General features: G+C 36.5%; 1 protein-coding gene across 1 annotated transcript; it reads right to left on the bottom strand.

Moving 5' to 3' along the window:
- Positions 1-7,921: 7,921 nt before the first annotated feature.
- On the bottom strand, positions 7,922-11,171 carry LOC142162805 (AAA-ATPase At3g28580-like). Its single transcript, XM_075219634.1, has 2 exons — positions 10,908-11,171; positions 7,922-9,530 (listed from the first exon to the last, which is right to left on the bottom strand). Exons 1-2 carry the CDS (start codon positions 11,096-11,098, stop codon positions 8,096-8,098), a joined length of 1,626 nt encoding a protein of 541 aa, XP_075075735.1. The 5' UTR covers positions 11,099-11,171; the 3' UTR covers positions 7,922-8,095.
- Positions 11,172-20,359: the final 9,188 nt, after the last annotated feature.

Genomic DNA, 20,359 nt, shown 5'->3' with positions numbered 1-20,359 from the left:
CCCAGATGCACAGTAAGATACTTTGAAAGACACTTCAGATTTTAACTGAACAGTGGAATCACATAAAGTTGAACAGATTCAACAAAAGAACATCATTTCAGATTTCAGTTTTTTTTTCTTTCTTCAGTTTCAAATTCAGTTTGTTTCTGATTTTCTGTTTCTGCTGCTGTATCTGTATGTGAGTGTGTATGTGAATGTTCTATTTTCTGTTTCCTTCCTTTAAAATCTCAGCCCTCAAAATCTCTTAAAAAAAATTCTCTCTTAAAAAATTTCTCTGTCTGTTAAAAAAGCTCTCTGAATATTCTGTTTCTCTCCCTTAAAACTTTGTCTTTCTTACTCAAAAATTCTGTTTTTTCTCTCTTAAAAATTCTGTTTTCTCACTCAAAAATTCTCTCTTCGAACTGTCTGTCCAGCTCCTGTATTTATACAGGGCTGGTCCTAGGCAATTTAAGTGTTTCTTGGACCCCCTTCTTCTTTTAAAAAAACAGAAAATCCCATTATGTAAAACCTTTTCCCTGATTTTCAGCAGCCCATTATCCCTTGTTCCCCATTAGTATCATTAACTAATAGCCACTAACATTACATTATAATATACTAGTACTAACACCCTGTTTTTTACTGCTCATTCCCAGAAATGCCCCTGAAATCTTGATGTTATTACTGAAAAATCAGAACCTATAGCAAAACAGTTTCTAAAATCTGTACAAACTTAGCTATCTCCTGATTTACAGCTATAACCAATCCTATGATTTTGAAACAGTATATTACATCTCTAATAGCTGACTGACAAAAACTGAATTAAAACAGGGAATTATCAAAAAACAAACTTAACATTATACAGAACATGCAGGATTCTTTCAACTGGAATTCAAAACTGAATTAAAAGCAAACAAATACAGGAGCATTGTCAATATACTGACAATGTCCCGTTTAGAAAACAACAATACAGCATACATTTGAATTCACTAATTCATAAACAAACATGATTTAATTGACGAATACTAATCAATTGACTATTTACAACATTTGTCAATAATTAGTCCAAACAATAGAATCAGACTGTTTAAGTCAACATTTTCAGAAATGAAAAATTCGTAATATAACTAATCGACGAACTTAATCGAGTCGATTACACACATTGTAAACAATCACAAACAATAGAAACTATTCACATTCGGATCAAGTAAATAGGTAGGAGACAGAAATGACAAAATTGATCAAAACAAATATGAAAAATCAAAAAGCTATTGACACAGACAACAATATACTTAGAATACACAAAATAAATAGAAAAATACCTCTGAACTTTAATCAGACTCGATCCCAACTCAGCTTCGGATTTTTGTTTGAAATCAAACAGACCTTAGTCGAAGTATTTTCCACTGAAAATACTTCGACTAAGGTCGATTAAACCTCAATCTTTTACTTGAAATCGGAAAAATTCCAAGATTGGAAATTTTTAAGGTTTCAGGTTCTTGGATCTTAAATCCGAACATTTCTAGGCAGATTTGCAGGGAACCAAACATGATACGAGGGTGTGGGTAGCCTAGGGGTTATTTGGTGTTAGTTTGAAACGGATCTGAGTCTGTTTTTGTTTGGTCCGAATCTTCAAAAGAAGATTCGAGGAGTTCCGAACTGATTCGAACCAAACAAATGATAGATCCATATTCAGGGTGACTAGGTGGAGCTGTGGTGTCGATTTGGGACTGTTAGGTCTAGATCTGAACTTGGCTCGAATCTTCAAATGAAGATTCGAGAATCTCTAGGGAGATTCGAACCAAGCTGGTAACATATTCGGATAGAGGGTGTTCATGGGGTCCTAGGGTGTTAAGTTGGTGACCGGCGGCGTTGATGCCGCCGGGTTTCAGGCGGTGGAATCCTAGGGCGGCTAGGGTTAAGAGTGGGGGTTTGGGACGATGATGAACAGGAGCGGAGAGGGGGGGTGTTTAGTTAGGGGGCCGGGTAAAGGGTTACGGGTTTATATAGGGGAATGGTGGGTGGATATGGACCGTTGGATTAGGAAGGATGGATGGCTGAGATTAATTCATTAAATCAAACGACGTCGTTTGGTTTAAAGTTGGGGTCGGACTGAATCGGGTTAATGGATCGGGTAACGGGTTACGGGTAAGGGTAATGTATCTTGTCCGTTGATTGGATTTGATCGAACGGTTTCTTGATGAGAGGTGACCAAACGACGTCGTTTGGTCTTAGCTTGGGACTGGACCGGACAGGTTGTTTGGATTGGGCTGAGGAAGTGTAATTTGTTTTGGGCCTGGATTTAAATCCAGGTCCAATTTTTATTTCCTTTTCAATTTTTTTTTCTAATTTTATTAGTAAATAAAAAAAATCCTAATAAAATTATAAACAATTTTTTAACCTTACACAAAAAATATTAATTACTCTATAATAATTATTTAACACATAGAAAAAACATCAATCACACAGTGAAACATTTAAAATAGAACTAATGCATATTTTTGTGTTTTTTTTATTTAAATTATCTCTTAAATGCATAATTACATCCTATATGCATGCAATATGTATTTTATTTTAATTTTGTTTAATTATAACAAAGCAAACATTTTACGGGCATAAACAAATATTTAACACCACGCAAATTCAGAAATTACACAGTACAAGAAATTTATTTTGATTTATTTTGGAGTAATTTTTCGTAAGGCAAAAATCACGTGCTCACAATACATTTCAAGCCAACAATCAGGAGCCCGCCTGGAGAACAAGGGAGTACAATTCAAGTTTTAGCTTTCAAGTTCTTATTGATATTTGGTAATATGATCCGTTTTACACTTACATATGTGCCCAGATACCCAAATTGGGGCAGAAAATTTTTCTTTGTTTTGTCTATTTTGTTGAAGTCAGGTGCCCACCTGGAGAGCAAGGGAATACAATTCAAGTTCATGCAATCAGGCGCCCACCTGGAGAACAAGGGAATGCATTCAAGTTTGAAGATATAGATAGGATTTTGTAATGCATAGATCATAGTCTAGTCTAGTTTCTTTTTATTTTATCATGGTGTAATAAGGAGTTCAACAAGCAGTAGCAGCAGTAGCAACAATGAAATTACAGCTTCATGGTAGTCCCAGCTATCAAAACTTCTCGAACTACACTGACCTGATTCCTTTTCAGCCAAGGATATGTAGGCAACCTCAGAAGCATGGTGCGGTCAACTCTTTCAAAAATGCTTCCCACGGAGTATTTAAACGGGCAAAAATCGCTCGTATCCGATCACTTTATCTTTGCACGAAAACTCTTCGTGTTTCTGGGCAAAGAGGGGCAGCTGGGAGCACGTGATTTTTGCCCTATATGAATTACTCTCATAAATTCAAAATAAAACAATTTCTTCCATTGTTTACAATTTTGTGGATTTTTGTGGCATTTTCTGTTAATTGTTTGCATATTGCCTGGGCATGTTATTTTATTTAATTAATGGAAAATACAAAAATAGGCTGCATTTGCATTTAGGATTTAACTTTGCACTTTTTAAGAATTAATTAGTAATTAAGTTGCTTTACAAAAATGAAAAATCACAAAATAGTTTATTTTGCTTTTTGAATTTTGGTAGTTTTCCTTTAATTTGCTATTTAATTAGTCGCGGTAATTATTATTTAGAGTTAGTTAATTCAATTTGATGGGATAATTTATTTAGGAATTAATTTAGGATTATGTTTTAATGTAAAAAGAAATTAGAAAAATTTAATTTGAAAAGAAAGAAAAGAATTGAATAAGAAAGCCTGGTTGTGGGCCATTTTCGTTTTAAATTCCCTAGGCCCAAAAATTTTGCCCTCATTACCCGTCCAGAACTGGCCCAGATCCGAGTCCAACCCGGTCCAAACCCCCTAGTAACCGAAACGACGTCGTTTGATTACCCTTGATCACGGCCGTTGGATCTCCTTAATCCAACGGTCCGAAACTGGGGAGTTAATAATATTTATATGTCCAAACGCTACCCTACCCCCCTCATCTCGTCTCTTTCAACACACCTCCAGACCAAACCCAGACATTAACCCTAGCGCCGCCCTTGAGTTCTCCGCCATTGTAGCCGGCGGCGCCACCTCCAATCAACCCCAAACTAACACCACAACACCTCCATAACCTCCCCTTTCCCAATCCCTAACAGATTCCCTTCGAATCACCCTAGGACTTCTCGAATCTTCAATCGAAGTGGTCCGATCCCAAACCCTAAAACCCAAATCTCCCCAAATAGTCGATTTTTAGTAAAAGGATTAGGGTCAAGGTTGATTTTATTCGTGTGTTCTTGACAAGAACACACGATTAATGTCAATCTCGGCCGAAATTCGAAGGTGTGAAGATTTTTCAATTTCGTTGTCCCAAACCGTCTCTCAAGGTATTTGTTTGCTTTTCTTCTTCTTCTTCTTCTTCTTCTTCTTCTTCTTCTTCTTATTCTTCTTCTTATTCTTCGTTTTTCATTCTTAGTTCTCCTCTCCTCTTCTTCTGTTTTTTTTATTTCTTGTTTTTTTATTATTCCTTTAAATTATCTGAGTATGCATGTCAGTTTTAGAGTTAGTTTGGTTAGCAGTGTTTTTGGTCTTGAGTTTTCTTTTTGATGAGTTTAGTTTTCTGTTTCCATTCTTTCTTTTGGGGCTCAGGGCCTCGTGAGTCTCTGTGACTCCGCAAGTTTTTGGTTATGTGGATTGGTTGAGTTCGATTGAACTTGGACCCTGAAAATCCGAAGCCCAAAAGGGGACTCAATCTGGGTGGCAAGCCCATTGGTTTGGAGCTAAGCCTTGGATCAATTTGACCTGTTTGGTTCTTGAAGTAATTACAAAGGGTTTAAGGGTTAGTTTAGGAAATTTAGGCTAGGGAATCTTGGTATCTAATTAGGAAGCTTCTGGGAAGCTGGGGTGGGGGGCTAATTTGAAAATCTGATTTTTAGACTAAGGTTTCCTGAGCAAAAAAGAAAATGTAAAAGAGGTCTAAGGGCAAATCAGTTTTTTTGTAGGCTACCCTACTTCCTTGCCTATAAAGGCATGATTTTCTTGCTTTTCAAGGCAGAACCCAAGGGCTGAAGAGAAAAAAAAGCAAACGAAGAAGAAGTTTTACTGTACCATTGAAATTTCCTCTTCTCTTTGTGATTTCTGAAGTTTTCAAGCCCTGAAACATTTTTCTAATCCGTATGGGGGCTTAAAGGGTTTGATTTTGGTTGGTTCAAGAGGTTGTCCTGAAGTTCTGGTTGATTTTGTTATTATTATGCACTACTTTCTGGCTTTAAGTTGATTTTTATTTGCTGGGAATCACTGTTCTATTGCTTTTTCCTGCTGCTTTCTGCTGTCCTTGCTCGATTGTAGCTACTGCTTCTTCACTTCTGTTTTCTCTGTCAATTTCCAGGTATTTCCTCATACCATTGTTAACAACTGGGGTGCTATAAGTTAGAACCATACTGAATCTCTGTACAGAGTTGATAATTTGGGTTGGAATTAAAACAGAAGCATTGGTTGATGTTGAACTTCCATTAGCTCCTGCTGTTTTATGTCCATAATTTCTTCTGTCCTGAAGTAATTCAGTATTTTTCTTTCAAAATATGTTAGTCTGTTTATTCATGCTCAATGGTTTAGGGTTATTTGATCATTTGAATGACTGCTTGGATTCTTGGCACAATAATTGTAAATGGAAGCTCATGGGTGAATGGACTGTTAGGGTCGTGCTGTGCTTGGAATTTAATTTGTTATTGTCAGCTCTGATGTGGGATGAATCTTCTTGCAATTGATGTTTTAAGGGAAATTTCGTGTCAAATACTGTTGGTCAAAATGCAGCAACTAATTTACTCAATTTGAGCATGCCTACTTGATTGCTGAAATTACCTGGGTTTGTTTGTTGTTAGAACAAACTGTAAATACAGATTTAGCATGTGCTTGCATAAGGTGTGTTAGGAGTCTCATAACTGAATAATAGCTGAACCCTTGTAATCATTCAATATTATTATCGTGTCTTTGTCATGTGAATCCATAAGGCTGTCAAATGGTTGTAGATGTTCGATTTCGGAATTAGTAAATTTCCTAAGCCAATCCCAGTTCTTGAGTATCATGTTTTTTTAGAAATGACTTGAAATTCAAGTTTGTTCAAGGGCTATAGTTGCATTCAGATTCTAATACAAGTGATGGTTGCTTTGAGTTTTGTGGTTGATAACTAATGTGTGTGAGAGAGGTGTTATTGCATATAAGGCTGTCTCAGAATCCATGTGTGAAATGTAAGGTTTCAAATGCATTTGAATGAACATTGTAGCAGTGATTACTCTATTCAAGATTTAAACATTGCATTTTGCTCCAATGCCTTTGATGGATCGCGTTTTGGGATATCATTTTTGGCCCGATTGCGAATTGCAGTCTTCTTCCACGGTAGAGTTGCCAGGCTGGGCTTCACTTGGAGCCCAGAATTTTCACTCATTAAACCCACAACAGTGGTCAATCGAACTTGCTTTTTATCAGCTGGGCCACTTTGACAATCAGTTTAGGGCGGTCTCTTGCGAGTTTTTTTTACTGAATCATTAGTATGAGTTAGGTCCGGAATAAATTAGAACTCCATACGTTCTTTAATTAATTAGTCTTGAATCCCTTTTAAAAAAGGAATTGAGGTGCGCCGCACCAAACAAAATCTCAAATGCGTGGCCCTCACTTAATTGTTTATTTTGAAATCCCTAGAATTCGAGGCGTGCCATTTAGCAAACTTCCATGGACCTCGCAAAAGTTAAAAGTGCGTTAGTCGCTTTAGGCGCGTATTTTAATAATATTACCTTCCTAAACTCCGGTGTGCATTTCATGTGACCCAAATCAAATCTTAAAACGTTGAATAAAATATGTTTAGGATTGCGGGTGCATTTCATATGGCGCGATCCAAAGACGTTTTTTAAACGACGTTTAATCTTCTCTAAAAATTGATTAAAAGCGGTTAATAAGTTAAAATTTACACATAGGTTCATAATCGTTTAAAATCAGATAATTAAGCCGAATATAACAGTTGAGTGACCATGCTAGAACCACGGAACTCGGGAATGCCTAACACCTTCTCCCGGGTTAACATAATTCCTTACTCGGATTTCTGGTTCGCGGATTGTTAAACAGAGTCAATCTTTTCCTCGATTCGGGATTTGAACCGGTGACTTGGGACACCATAAATTATCCCAAGTGGCGACTCTGAAACTTTTAACAATAAATCCCGTTTCGATTGTCCTTTAATTGAAAAAACTCTTTTATACATCACCTTCCGGGGGTGTAGTGAAAAAGGAGGTGTGACAAATGTAAAAAGGGCTTTAAAAATGCCTCAAAAGGTTGCTTTATTTACTAAATTCTTCGATGACAACAAATGTAATAATACTGAAAACCAAGGGCAAAAATATAAAAGTTGAAGCAGGCATGTCGACCAAGTCTTTCTTAGTGGTAAAAGGATCAATTTTAGCTAAAAAGTGGAGTCGTAATTGAGGTTTCTATTGATTCTTGTAACCTAAATCTATAGTAATTTTAGAGATTGAAATTTGCATTATGTAGTCTGCAATTTCTTGGCTGGTATTAAAATGAAAATGGAATTTGTACCTTGCTTTTAAGTCATAAAGGGATCACTTGGCAGAAAGGTTGCTTCTTTATTGGGAATACAATTTCTTTTCTGGGATTATAATTTGTTATGGCAATTTTCTACCTAAATGCGTAGTAAATCTAGAGGTTGAAGTGTCCTTGTGTAACCTGCACTTTCTTGGGTGAATACCAGTGTTATATTGCTGCTATACCTAGAGCAACTTAGCAACTTTAGGAGAAGACTATAAACTGATTCTTCTGTTAAAATTCTATAAGTTTTTGCTCCTTTTTAATAAATTTATTAGCATAACTTAAACGTCCTTTTCTGTCTTAGTGGAGAATTTGTTATACTTTCACTTTTCTGTCTTAGTGGAGAATTTGTTATACTTTCACAAGAAGGTATAGTAATACTAAATGTAGTTTGCGACATCCACTACTTCCATCCGAATAGTTTGAATAACAAAGTCAACAATGTAAACACAACAAAACTATTCAAAATTATTGGATCCTAGTTTTAAGTGGAACTCCTAATTAATCAAACATTTTCATGATCAGCCTTTACTAATATCATCATTTTCCTTGACACCATTATTTTCTGATTTACCATTTTCCTTAGCAACATTACCCTCTGGATTTTCCTTGACAATATTACTCTCAGACTTCCCATTTTCGTTCACTGTATCAGTATTATTGGCTTCTTCAGCAGCTGCTTCTTTATTTTTCTCCTCTTTCTCCTTCTCAGCCTTTTCTCTCTCTTCTTCCTCAGCCTTCAATTTTGCCTCCTCCTTTGCTGTTTCAAGAGCTTTAATCAATCTCTCCAAACAAGTGTTTGCATTTTCCTTAGAAGACTTGGGCATTAAATTCTCAGCAACATCAGCAGGAGTAATATTAGTTTCCCCCAATAAACGGCGAATCTCAGGAAAGTGATCATGAGATTCAACGTCTAGATAATTATTTGCAAGCACCTTGAAGGAGTCAAAGCAACAGTATGATAGCACAATGTGTTTGTCCATCCTCCCCCTCCGAATTAAAGCAGGGTCAAGCTTTTCCACAAAGTTGGTTGTGAAAACAATAAGCCTTTCACCACCAATAGCTGACCATAATCCATCAATAAAGTTCAAAAGCCCAGATAAAGTCACCTCGCTTTGCTTTTTCTCCTCTCGATTTTTCATCTTCTCCTTGACTGCGTCTTTCTCGTCTTTTACTTCCTCTTCCTTATCGTCTTTCTTCTTCTCCCTTTGGCCGGTAAGGTCAAGCGAACAATCGATGTCTTCAATCACAATGATAGACTTACTAGTAGTATCTATCAATAATTTTCTTAGCTCGGTGTTGTCCTTAACCGCTGTCAATTCAAGATCATAGACATCATATTGTAAGAAGTTAGCCATTGCAGCAATCATGCTAGACTTACCAGTTCCTGGAGGACCATATAGAAGATAACCACGCTTCCATGCCTTGCCAATCTTGGCATAATAGGCTTTTGACTTGCTAAATGTTTGAAGATCATCCATAATCTCTTGTTTCTTGTTTGGCTCCATTGCTAAAGTATCAAATGTTGATGGATGTTCAAACACTACTTGGCGCCACATTCTCCTCCTGTATCCATACCCACCATCTCCCTTATTGTTTGTGTACAACTTTCTCTGCCTTTCTCTTACTGAAATTGCTTTCCCTTCGTCCAACACATACTTCAAGTATGAGGCGGTGATAAGCTCGCGATTCTTTCTGTGAAACTTGAGTTTGAAATACCTCTTCTCATCCTCCCTAGGGTACCAAGAAATTGTCTGTCTGTTGGCTATTTGTTGGCTAGAAATCCACCAGACTTTCTCGCCTTTATATTCATCAGTTACCTCTTCGTGATCATCCATGGTTAGTACAAGAGATTGGCCATCTTTGACTACGTTGGCTTTGAGACGCTTAGCTTGTGTGGAGGAGTTCTTGCTTAGGTACCTTTCAATTGCTACATAAGCTTTGCTACGCTCGAACCTGTTAAAATATACTATAAGCCATGCGTATTGTTATAGTATTCTTTATGAACAATTATTTATTTACTTGATTAAATTCAATAAAGTTTCATTTTAAATAGATCATGTGTTGGTTTGTGCGTCCATTGCTTACATAGTAGATGATTTAGTGTATAGAGTTTAGCTTATACACGGAAGATTAAATCATCGGTTCTTGTAAGACATAAAAGTTAATGATCACAATCTAATGATGGAATTGGACAAATCATCGGAATGATTGTAGCACAAGATTAAATATAATTTATCTTAATTATGGGAATGGTTTAATTCCAACTTCTTGTGCTAGTACATTTTGTATGTATTGAACGGATCAAGTAGAGATGAGTATTTTATACTGACTTTATAAAATAATTTCTCTAGTCCATTTACTGTACTTATACTCTTAATCCTGATATAATTATTATTAGCTGTGTATGTCACTTGTTGTTTTGATTTATTAAAAGGCGAGATTCTTTCGCGAGTCAATAAGCCTGGTAAATTGGATAACAATGATATACATTGGCGAAGTAATAATTAGTTGATGGAATCCATGTCTCAATTTTGAGATTGATGATACTCCTTTATGAAAGCTTATAAGTTTTCATGTGTAAACCCGGCCGGTGGATTTTGTATCCGACACATGAAATAAGTTAAGTGTAAGTCTAAAGGAAGTAATCAATAAATTAAATAGTCAGTAATTTAATTTGATTGATTAGTATCTGAATCTTAACATGGGGAGTTAAATAAGGTTTTATGGAAGAATTTCGAAATTGAACTAAGGAGTGCAATTACGAATTTTTAGTGGAATAATTCGTAATTTATTATGATGGAAATTAGTTTCAGAATTTCGAAATTAACATCATAATAGGAAGCCTTATTAATTAAATTCTGTGGTCCCTACTGTGCCTAAATAATAGAAAATAGTGGAAACTGTTACTTAGTGGGAAAGAAAACGTGGAAACCATCCCTTAGTGGGAGAAGGAAACCTAACAGGTTTTGAAAACCGTCCCTTAGTGGGAGAAGGAAACCTAACAGGTTTTGAAAACGGTTTTGACCTAAAAAACGCAGCTATATATATGGATATAAGGGCTGGACGTTTTTTACATGATTCTGACTGAGGTTTCTACTAGAATTTTGACCACACAAAATTTTTTTTTTTTTGTTATTGTTTGGGTAACACAGTAGAAGACTGTGGAAATCTGCTAGTGTGTTTTCAACTGAGGAACTGGAAAACGACCTAGATTTGTTGTGTTTACGCTTCAAGAGGTAATCCTAAAATCTCCATACATGCTAGTTATTTAGATTACACGTGAATAAGATTCTGTTATTGCTTCCGCTGTGGTATATATTCCATCAGAACCAGCCATCAGTTTCGTACTCATGAAAAATAATGTGCATATAAGGGTAGAAATAGGTCACGAGTTTATCGGTATACCTCCTAATATGACCACGAAGTTCGTGAGGAAAATAGTTTTGGTACATGGTCCAGGCAAACATGATTGTTGCAATAGTGGGACCCAACTGAGTCCAAACATCTTGCATCATCATCATCTTATTTCTCTCCTTCTTTCAACTGCAATATATATAAGAACACTTCAAGTGTGAATTGTTGTTCACTAAATTAAATGATGGCCTTTATATTTATATAGAGCACTAACGTACTTACCTTTACTTTGGTCTCCAAGTTTGAATAGCATTTCTTTTTTAGGGTGTGCTGACCATATACAATTAAAGAAACTGTTGAGTACATGCCAAGGTGGGACACCTTTTCTACCGGCCAATCTTGAAATACTATACTAAATTTTTGTCTTTATACGAAGACTTCGTTCATTGATAAGTCCCTTGAGAACTAGGAAGGTTAAATTAACATTAAGATCCAGATATGGATCCAATAAAAGAATGCATATCACCATTGTGATGTCATTATGCTTACACATGGGAGAAGAATAATGACTAAAAACATTTCGGAGACAATGTCTTCTTTTTTTCTTTTAAAGTACTCCCTCCGTCTTATGGCCTGCTTGGATGGTCGTTAATCATGGTTCCACCCCACCCCCTCCAAAAAAAAACCTCCTTTTTAATTCACAAGTTTTTTCTGCCACCGTAGCTTTCGTGCTAGCGTGAAGAAACAAAAGTCTGGTATTGCAGTGAATGTCACTATTACAGCAATTTCCTGGAAGCTGCTTAGGTAAAACACTGCCATGAAAGTGTAAAATATCTTCATTCATAATGGTCTTAGTTTGTCACTATTAGTAGCAGTTTCTGCTAAGGTAATGTTGGGGTTTTAAGCTTATTTTAGTTTAAAAGGGTGTGAATAGAAAATAGAGGGAAAATAAAATATTTGAGTTTACTTCTTTGACAAAGGGACATTGTCCCATATTGGAGGAAGAAAAGAATTTTGATGAGTATATATATAATTGCTCTTCTTCTAGATTTTAAAGAGTTAAGTAGAAGGCAAGATTCGCGCCGTCGTCGTCATTCGGCTTCGGATGATTAATTAATTTCTTGGAACAAAATTATTTGTCAATAGTAAATATTAACGTAATTATTAGATATCCGTTTTTTGTAACGGAAAATTAATATTAAATCCAAATTATCCGTTTTTGTAACGGAAAATTAATTTTCCTCTGCGTTTTGAATTCCCATTTTAATTTGTATAAATAGCCATTTACGTTATGGCCATTTTTCGTGAACAATCATAACTAACCTTTGAAGACTTGCACCTCTTCATTTGAACTCAACATGTTGGCTATAAATAGCAGTCCATTCTCTCAGATTTTCCATACGAGAATTCTGAATTCTCCTCCTTTCTTCTGCATTGTTTTAACTACAAAAAAGCAACAATAAGTGTGATTTGCTACCGATTATTGTATTCGCTGAAACACTAGGGTTTGAAGTACCGCTAAACTAGTGTGTAATTCGTTCTATCCTGGGAGGAAATAATCCACAACCTCGGGTTCAAGGAGGGGATTAAGTTCCGTAAGGAAACACTGTGAATTCAGTGGGCTCAGATTAAATTCTATTTCTTTTACATTTCTGTTTGTACGTTATTTTATCTTCTTCAGAATTATTTTACAAATAGAGTTTTTTAACAAGCTTAAGGAACTTAAATATTTTCTATATTTGTGTTATACTCACTTTTCTGGAGACTAAAACCTTTGTGGTTTTCTACTCCCGTTTTGGAGATTAAAGCCTTCGTGACGATTTTTTACTCTATTGGAGATTAAAATCTACGTGATTTTCTACTCCAGTTTTATTCGGTTTGAAGATATAAAAACTTCTCAGTTTATTAAACGTTTGTTTGTATCATTCTTTTACAGAAATGACGAATGACAACGGAAACCAGACTGTTCCTATGGTGATTGCCAATGCATCGACAAGACAAACAACACCGGCATTGGCACCGACAGAAAAATCCAATTTTTTTTTCGATATTGATTTCAAGCAGTGACAGCAGAAGATGTTCTTCTATTTGACGACTTAAAGTCTACAGAAGTTCATTAAGGAAGATGTTCCTATTCCGCCTGACGAAACTCCAGACAATGAACACTTTCTCGTGACTGAGGCATGGAAGCATTCTGATTTTTTATGCAAGGATTACATCCTTAGCGGACTGGAGGACGATCTGTATAACGGTTATAGTAATGTGGAAACGTCAAAAGAACTACGGATTGTGCTTAAAAGGAAATACAAAACTGAAGTTGCCGCGTTGAAGAAATTCATTGCCGCTAATTTTTTGGACTACAAAATAGTAGATAGCAAGTCTATTATTACCCAAGTCCAGGAATTGCAAGTGATTATTCACGATCTCCTTGCTGAAAGTATAAGTCGAATTAATACTGATGTTGAAAGTATTAATTATATTATTTTTACTAACAGAATTTTTATTGAAGGTCTTGTTATCAATGAAGAATTCCAAGTTACAGTGGTGATTGAGAAGTTGTCTCCTTTGTGGAAGGACTTCAAAAACCACTTGAAACACAAACACAAGGAGATGTCGCTTGAAGATCTCATTGTTCGGGTGAGAATCGAAGAGGACAACAAAGCTACTGAAAAGAAAGGCCGTGGAAACTCAAACAATGGGAGCAAACATTGTTGAGGATGCTCCTCAAAATAATAGAAAAAGGAAGAAGGCTTCTACACTGAAAAGAAACCTAGCAAGAAGCGGTTCAACAGAAATTGCTATAACTGTGGGAAAGCTGGACACAAATCGGTAGATTGTCATACTACAAAGAAAGACAAGAAGAAGGGTAAAACAAACATGGTTGAAAAATACGAAGATATTGATGACTTGTGTGCTAAGCTTTCTGAATGCAACATGGTGGGAAATCCTAAGGAATGGTGGATTGATTCTGGAGCCACTCGCCATATTTGTGCCGTTAGAGAAGCATTTGCTGCATATGCTCCCGTCGAAGAGACGCTTTCTATGGGAAATTCTGCAACGGCCAAAATTGAAGGATGCGGCACGATATTTCTGAAAATGACTTCTAGCAAGGTGGTGACTCTGAACAACGTCCTTCATATTTTCGAGATTAGAAAGAACTTAGTCTCTATTGCACTTCTTGTTAAGAACGGGTTTAAGTGTGTTTTTGTATTTGATAAGGTTGTAATAAGTAAGAATGAGATATTTGTAGGAAAAGGTTACCTCACTGAGGACCTTTTCAAACTGAATGTAATGGTCGTTGAGAATAATAAAATTTCAGCTTCTTCTTACTTACTTGAGTCAAATTATTTATGGCATATACGTTTGGGACATGTCAATTATAAAACCTTACGAAAAATGATTAATTTGGAAGTATTGCCTAAGTTTGAATGCGACAAATCAAACTGTCAAATATGTGTGGAATCTATGTATGTTAAACATCCTTATAAGTCAGTTGAAAGAAATTCAAATCCTTTAGACTTAATTTACACAGATATTTGCGACATGAAGTCAATACCATCTCGTAGTGGAAAGAAGTATTTCATAACTTTTATTGACGACATTTCTATGTTTACTTACTTAATAGTAAAGATGAAGCAATAGATGCATTCGAGCAATACAAAAATGAAGTTGAAACGCAACTTAACAAGAAAATTAAAATGATAAGAAGTGATAGGGGCGGTGAATATGAATCTCTTTTTAAAGAAATATGTTTAGAATATGAAATTAGTCATCAAACAACGGCCTCTTACATGCCCCAATCCAATGGAATTGCGGAAAGAAAGAACCGTTCATTAAAGGAGATGATGAACACATTATTGATAAGTTCTGGTTTGCCACAGAACTTATGGAGGGAAACCATTCTTACGACTAACCAAATACTAAATCGAGTACCCCATAGCAAAATGCAATCGATTCCATATGAAAAATGGATAGGAAGGTGCACCAACACCTTCCACTGAGCTGATAGCCTACTAGGACGACAGTCAACTTGTCTATTGGGACCTGCGGACATGAAATGCAGCGTCCCCAGGCAAAAAGAATATCAGTACAAATAATGTACTGAGTATGTAAGGCGTGAAAAGCAGTATATAAAAGACATGAACGAAATATGGATTAAAGAACCTAACCTGTAAGTCTGAATAACTCTGTGAATCATGACATCTATAATGTCATGAATGTGCATATAAATATCTTATCATACATAGGTATATGCGTACATAATATCATCAAGCGTTTGAGGGCATCCCATCATATCATCTCGGCCTCTGTGGGCGAAATCATCAACGTATACCATCTAATAAGGTGGTGGTGCGTATATAACCCATAACCTTTTCCCATACCCCATATACATATAATATACGCGTATATAACTCCATCTAGTCATGGGTCAATGTACATGTATAAATGAATGCAATGCATAATGAATTAAGTCAGTAAGATCTCTCGGAATGCCATAAGATCATTATGCCTTTGGATAAACTTTATAAACTTACGTATTTTCTTAGACCCATGAACATACGATATAATAATAGGACACATGGGGAATCAAGAACATAGGTAACCCTAGTACTTCTAAGAATAGAGTCACTTGTGAAAGTTGCGTATTTACTCATTTCGTTGTATCATATGGATCATGCCAAAAGAAAAGAAGGGATAACCTTAACATACCTTAACTCCATTGAGTCCTTAATACATTCCAAGAAATTAGTCAAACAAATCAACTCAATTTACCATATTAGGAGATTCAAAATCAGTGCTGAGTAAAGGCTAAGTCCGCAAGTTAAACTAGTAGCTTGATTATGTAAATTTGGACAACATCTCCCTGTAACAAGGGCTTCCTCCAATACCATATATCAACAACAAAAAGAAACATTAACTTATACAACCTTCACCTATATCCTTTCAGCATCACAACATAAATCAATCTACACAACAGCAAGTGCATAAATATCACCAATGGAACTACTATTTAACACGACAAACGGAAAGCTCGGATTGAATTTCTTTTGAACCCTTTAACCCCAAAGTCATTCATTCATTAACTTAACAACATAGACAAAATGATATTAAGTACAATGGGAGGACATTTAACCTCCTATTCACCCTCAAACAGCCCAACAATCCAACAACAACAACAACAAGTACAACTTTCCATTGTTATATTGTTATTTATCTTCTTATTCACAATACCAATACCAAGTTCGACATGCAGATAATATATTCATGAAACTAACAACATAAAAATTTTATTTCCCAAGGTTTTCAACCATTTAAAGTTCATGTAAACAACCTTCCCAAAACATTCCATTAAGAACAATAACATCTCAAACTATTTCAAGTCTTCTCTTGTAGTATCTTGCTCAAATAATGCAACCAACATAAAAATAACTTCAAGAACATGTAGTAGAGTATTATAAGTACCTAAAACAGCAGAAACCACTTGAAAATTTAGCCAAACACAGCCCACAACCTCAATGACAACACAATCTCAAAGAGGTGTTGTTCTTCACTAGAACTAACTTTTGATGTTGAAATATAGTGTAATTACTTTGGAATCACTTCAAACCCTTATGGTATCTTTTTATTAGGTTTAGGAGAAGTTTGGGGACGAATTTGAGTAAAAAAAGAGCAAAAATAGGAGTCCAAATCGTTTATAAAGTGAAGAAGGTCGACCACCGCCTAAGTGGGTCTCATCGGGAGCTGCTTGCGCAGTCTCACAAAAATGCAAATATCTCTTACCTCCAATGTCGTATCGACAAACGGTTAAATGAGTTAAACACTAGACTCATAGATCTTCAATTTGGTATATAGATCATCCCTTTATTACAAGTATATTGGGAGAAAAGCTCAACTACATTTGACCTAAGTTTCAGTACATTATGAATGTAACTTGTGATGACCTTTGCCAACTTTTGTTCCACAACTTTCTTGGCTTCAAAACGTAGCACACAACCATTATACGACTAAAATAACTCATAACATAACCTCCTTATCATGTTAAGAACCCTATTATTTCCCCAAAGTACATTTTATATCATTCCAAACTTGTCGACGTTCGACGAAACTTATTTTCTTCATGATCTTAAATATTTGTAACCTCCAAGGTAAAATGATTAACTTACTTTATATTATTTCAAACATAATCTCATTTATGACCTTATATTAATTGACTTACGACGTACTCTCACATACGAAAACATGGAGTGTAACAGAGACTATGGTTCTCAACATGATAAGGCGGTTATGTTATGAGTTATTTTAGTCGTATGACAGTTGTGTATTATGTTTTGAAGTTAAGCGAGTTTTGGAACAAACGTCGACAAAGATCATCACAAGTTACATTCATAAATGTGCTAGAAATTAGGTCAAATTTATGTGAGCTTTTCTCCCAATGCACTTGGAACTACCGGATGATCCACCTACCAAATTGAAAATCTACGAGTTTAGTTTCCAACACATTAAATATTTTATTGATACAACATCAGAGTAAAGAGATATTTGTATTTTTGTGAGACTGCACAGACTAGTAGGTGCCAAAAGGAAAGGCCTCAATTGAAAGCTCCTAAAGTGACTAGAGATAGGTGGCCAACATTGGAGTCGAGAGATATTCGTGTTTTCGCAAGACTGCACAAATAGCTCTCTATGGGGCTCACATAGGCGGTTGAGATATACTGATATATATGTGTCACGACCCCGGTTCACCCTCTGTGAACCATCGTGACGACACCTAGCTTCTATGACTAGGTAAGCCTAAACTTGCAGAAGATAACCAAAACTTACGGAAGTAAAACAATTTAAAAACAGAAATAAGGCAAATAACAGTGTTAAATGTGCCGCTCGGCATACACCATATTTATATAGATCTCAAAACCAATATCTAAATCCAAGACCCGGAAACCCACAGATCACAAGCTAAGATCAATACTATATAGCTCTAACTCCGGAATGTCTAATGAGAACAGAAAAATATAGAAGGGCTAAATACTAAAAGCAGGAATAGAAAGGGACTTCTCGGTCTGCGGACGCGGCATATGTACCTCGAAGTCTCTAAGCAGTCGCCTTTCTCAAGGATAGTAGGCCTGAGTAGCGGTACCTGGATCTGCACATGAAAAACATGCGCAAAAGGGGCATGAGTACACCACAACGGTGCTCAGTAAGTGCCAAGCCTAACCTCGGTTGGGTAGTGACGAGGAAGGTCAGGGCCCTACTGAGATTAAATAAGATATAAGGGTTAACAATGTGGAATAGAACAATATAAATAAGTGCAACAACAAGAAATAACAAAGGATTGAAAGAACGACAACAACTAGAACAGAGTCAGAATAAATCACGGAAGGGAAATACAGCTCAACATAGAGATAACAATAGAGCATCTTCCAGGATGCCGTCCTGTAGTCCCAATTACAACTGCCCAGTGGATCTCCCGGGATACCGTCCCATAGTTTATCATATATATCAAGAGGATCTCCCGGGATCCCGTCCCGTAGTCCAAATATCAGTGCGCGGGGATCTATCGAGAATCTAACCCGCAATCCCAAATGTAAATACCCAGTACTGGGGGAATCTACCGGGTACATTCTCGTAGTTCCATATAACTGTGCAGGGGGATCTATCGGAAATCTAACCCGCAGTCCCAAAGTAAATATGCAGGGGGATCTATCGGGAATCTAACCCGCAGTCCCAAAATAAATACACAGCAGCAGCAGGAAGATATACAGAAATGACAATATTTCATATTAAGGCAACAAGTGATTCTAGCCTAGCATGCTGCACATAATTCAAGTAAGGCAGGTTGAACACATAAAGCAATTAAGTCACTTAGACATGCTTTCCTAAGCTAACAACAGGCTTAATAGTGCAAGTAATAGAAACACGAAAGGAAACATGCTAGTAATTACTTAAAGAAAACCGGATTTCCAATAATTTGCACAAGTACGCACTCATCACCTCACGCACAAGGCATTTCAATTACCAAATATATCAATTCTAAGGGGAAGGTTCCCCACACAAGGTTAGACAAGCCATTTACCTCGAACCGACTCAAAATCAATCCGAAACCACGCTTTTGCCACGAGTATCCGACTCCAAATGGTCTAAATCTAGCCAATTCAATTTCATAATGTAACTAACACTTCAAGTAACTGGTTATACAATTAAATTTTAAGCTAATACGCGAAAGTATGTAAAATGACCAAAACACCCCTCGGACCCACGTCTTGGAATCAGGTAAAATTTATATTTTCAGAATCCTCATACCCTCACGAGTCTAACCATACCAAAATTATCCAATTCCGATACCATTGGTCCTTCAAATCATCATTTTACATTTTTGAAAGATTTCACAAGTTTTCTTCCCAAATTCCATCCCAAATCATGAATTAAATGATGAATTCAATGAGAGATTCATGTACTCTAGCCAAATCTGAGTTAGAATCACTTACCCCGGTGAATTTCTTGAAAAACCTTCGAAAAATCACCAAAATCCGAGCTCTCTAGGTCAAAATATGAAATAAAACCCAAAACCTCGTATTTATAGAGCACCCCCCGGATTTCCACCACTGCGGACCACACAAAAACGAGTGTTGTCCGCATAGTTTTTGACTACAGTGACATGCTTTAGTATTTTGGCCATAACTTTTGCTACAAATGTCCAAATGCCTATTATAATATCATTCTGAAAACTAGATTCAAAGATCTAGAACTTTCGTTTTGACTCATCCCCAAATTCTTTGTAGATCAAAAGATATGAGCTTCCGAAGTAGGACCAGTGAAATTTTCCTCACCGCGGACCGCACTACATTTTGTGCGGCCGCACAGCCCCCACCGCGGACACACTGGTTTTTGTGCGGACCGCACTGGTGGGTTCCGAGGCCTGCAACTCTTCTGGACCTGCAACAGCTATGATTTTCGGCCTAAAACATCCCGGAACCTACCCGGAACTCACCCGAGTCGCCAGGACTTCAAACCAGTATTTTAATAATATTACCTTCCCTAACTCGGGTGTGCATTTCATGTGACCCAAATCAAATCTTAAAACGTTGAATAAAATATGTTTAGGATTGCGGGTGCATTTCATGTGGCGCGATCCAAAGACGTGTTTTAAAGGACGTTTAATCTTCTCTAAAAATTGATTAAAAGCGGTTAATAAGTTAAAATTTGCACATAGGTTCATAATCATTTAAAATCAGATAATTAAGCCGAATATGACAGTTGAGCGACCGTGTTAGAACCACAGAACTCGGGAATGCCTAACACCTTCTCCCGGGTTAACAAAATTTCTTAGATTTCTGGTTCACGGACTGTTAAACAGAGTCAATCTTTTCCTCGATTCGGGATTTGAACCGGTGACTTGGGACACCATAAATTATCCCAAGTGGCGACTTTGA

The sequence above is a fragment of the Nicotiana tabacum genome, chromosome 8 (assembly GCF_000715075.1).
Source record: "Nicotiana tabacum cultivar K326 chromosome 8, ASM71507v2, whole genome shotgun sequence".
Classification (NCBI taxonomy): Eukaryota; Viridiplantae; Streptophyta; class Magnoliopsida; order Solanales; family Solanaceae; genus Nicotiana; species Nicotiana tabacum.
The sequence above is the reverse complement of the archived record's forward strand: the minus strand, read 5'-3'. Positions and strand labels throughout refer to the sequence as shown.

Excerpts from the sequence above, each read along its gene's own strand:
- LOC142162805 (XM_075219634.1), bottom strand. The coding sequence starts at position 11,098 with ATGATGATGATGCAAGATGTTTGGACTCAGTTGGGTCCCACTATTGCA. Across the intron at positions 9,531-10,907 it reads GAGTACGAAACTGATGGCTG|GTTCGAGCGTAGCAAAGCTT; the intron begins GTTCTGATGGAA and ends ATATTTTAACAG.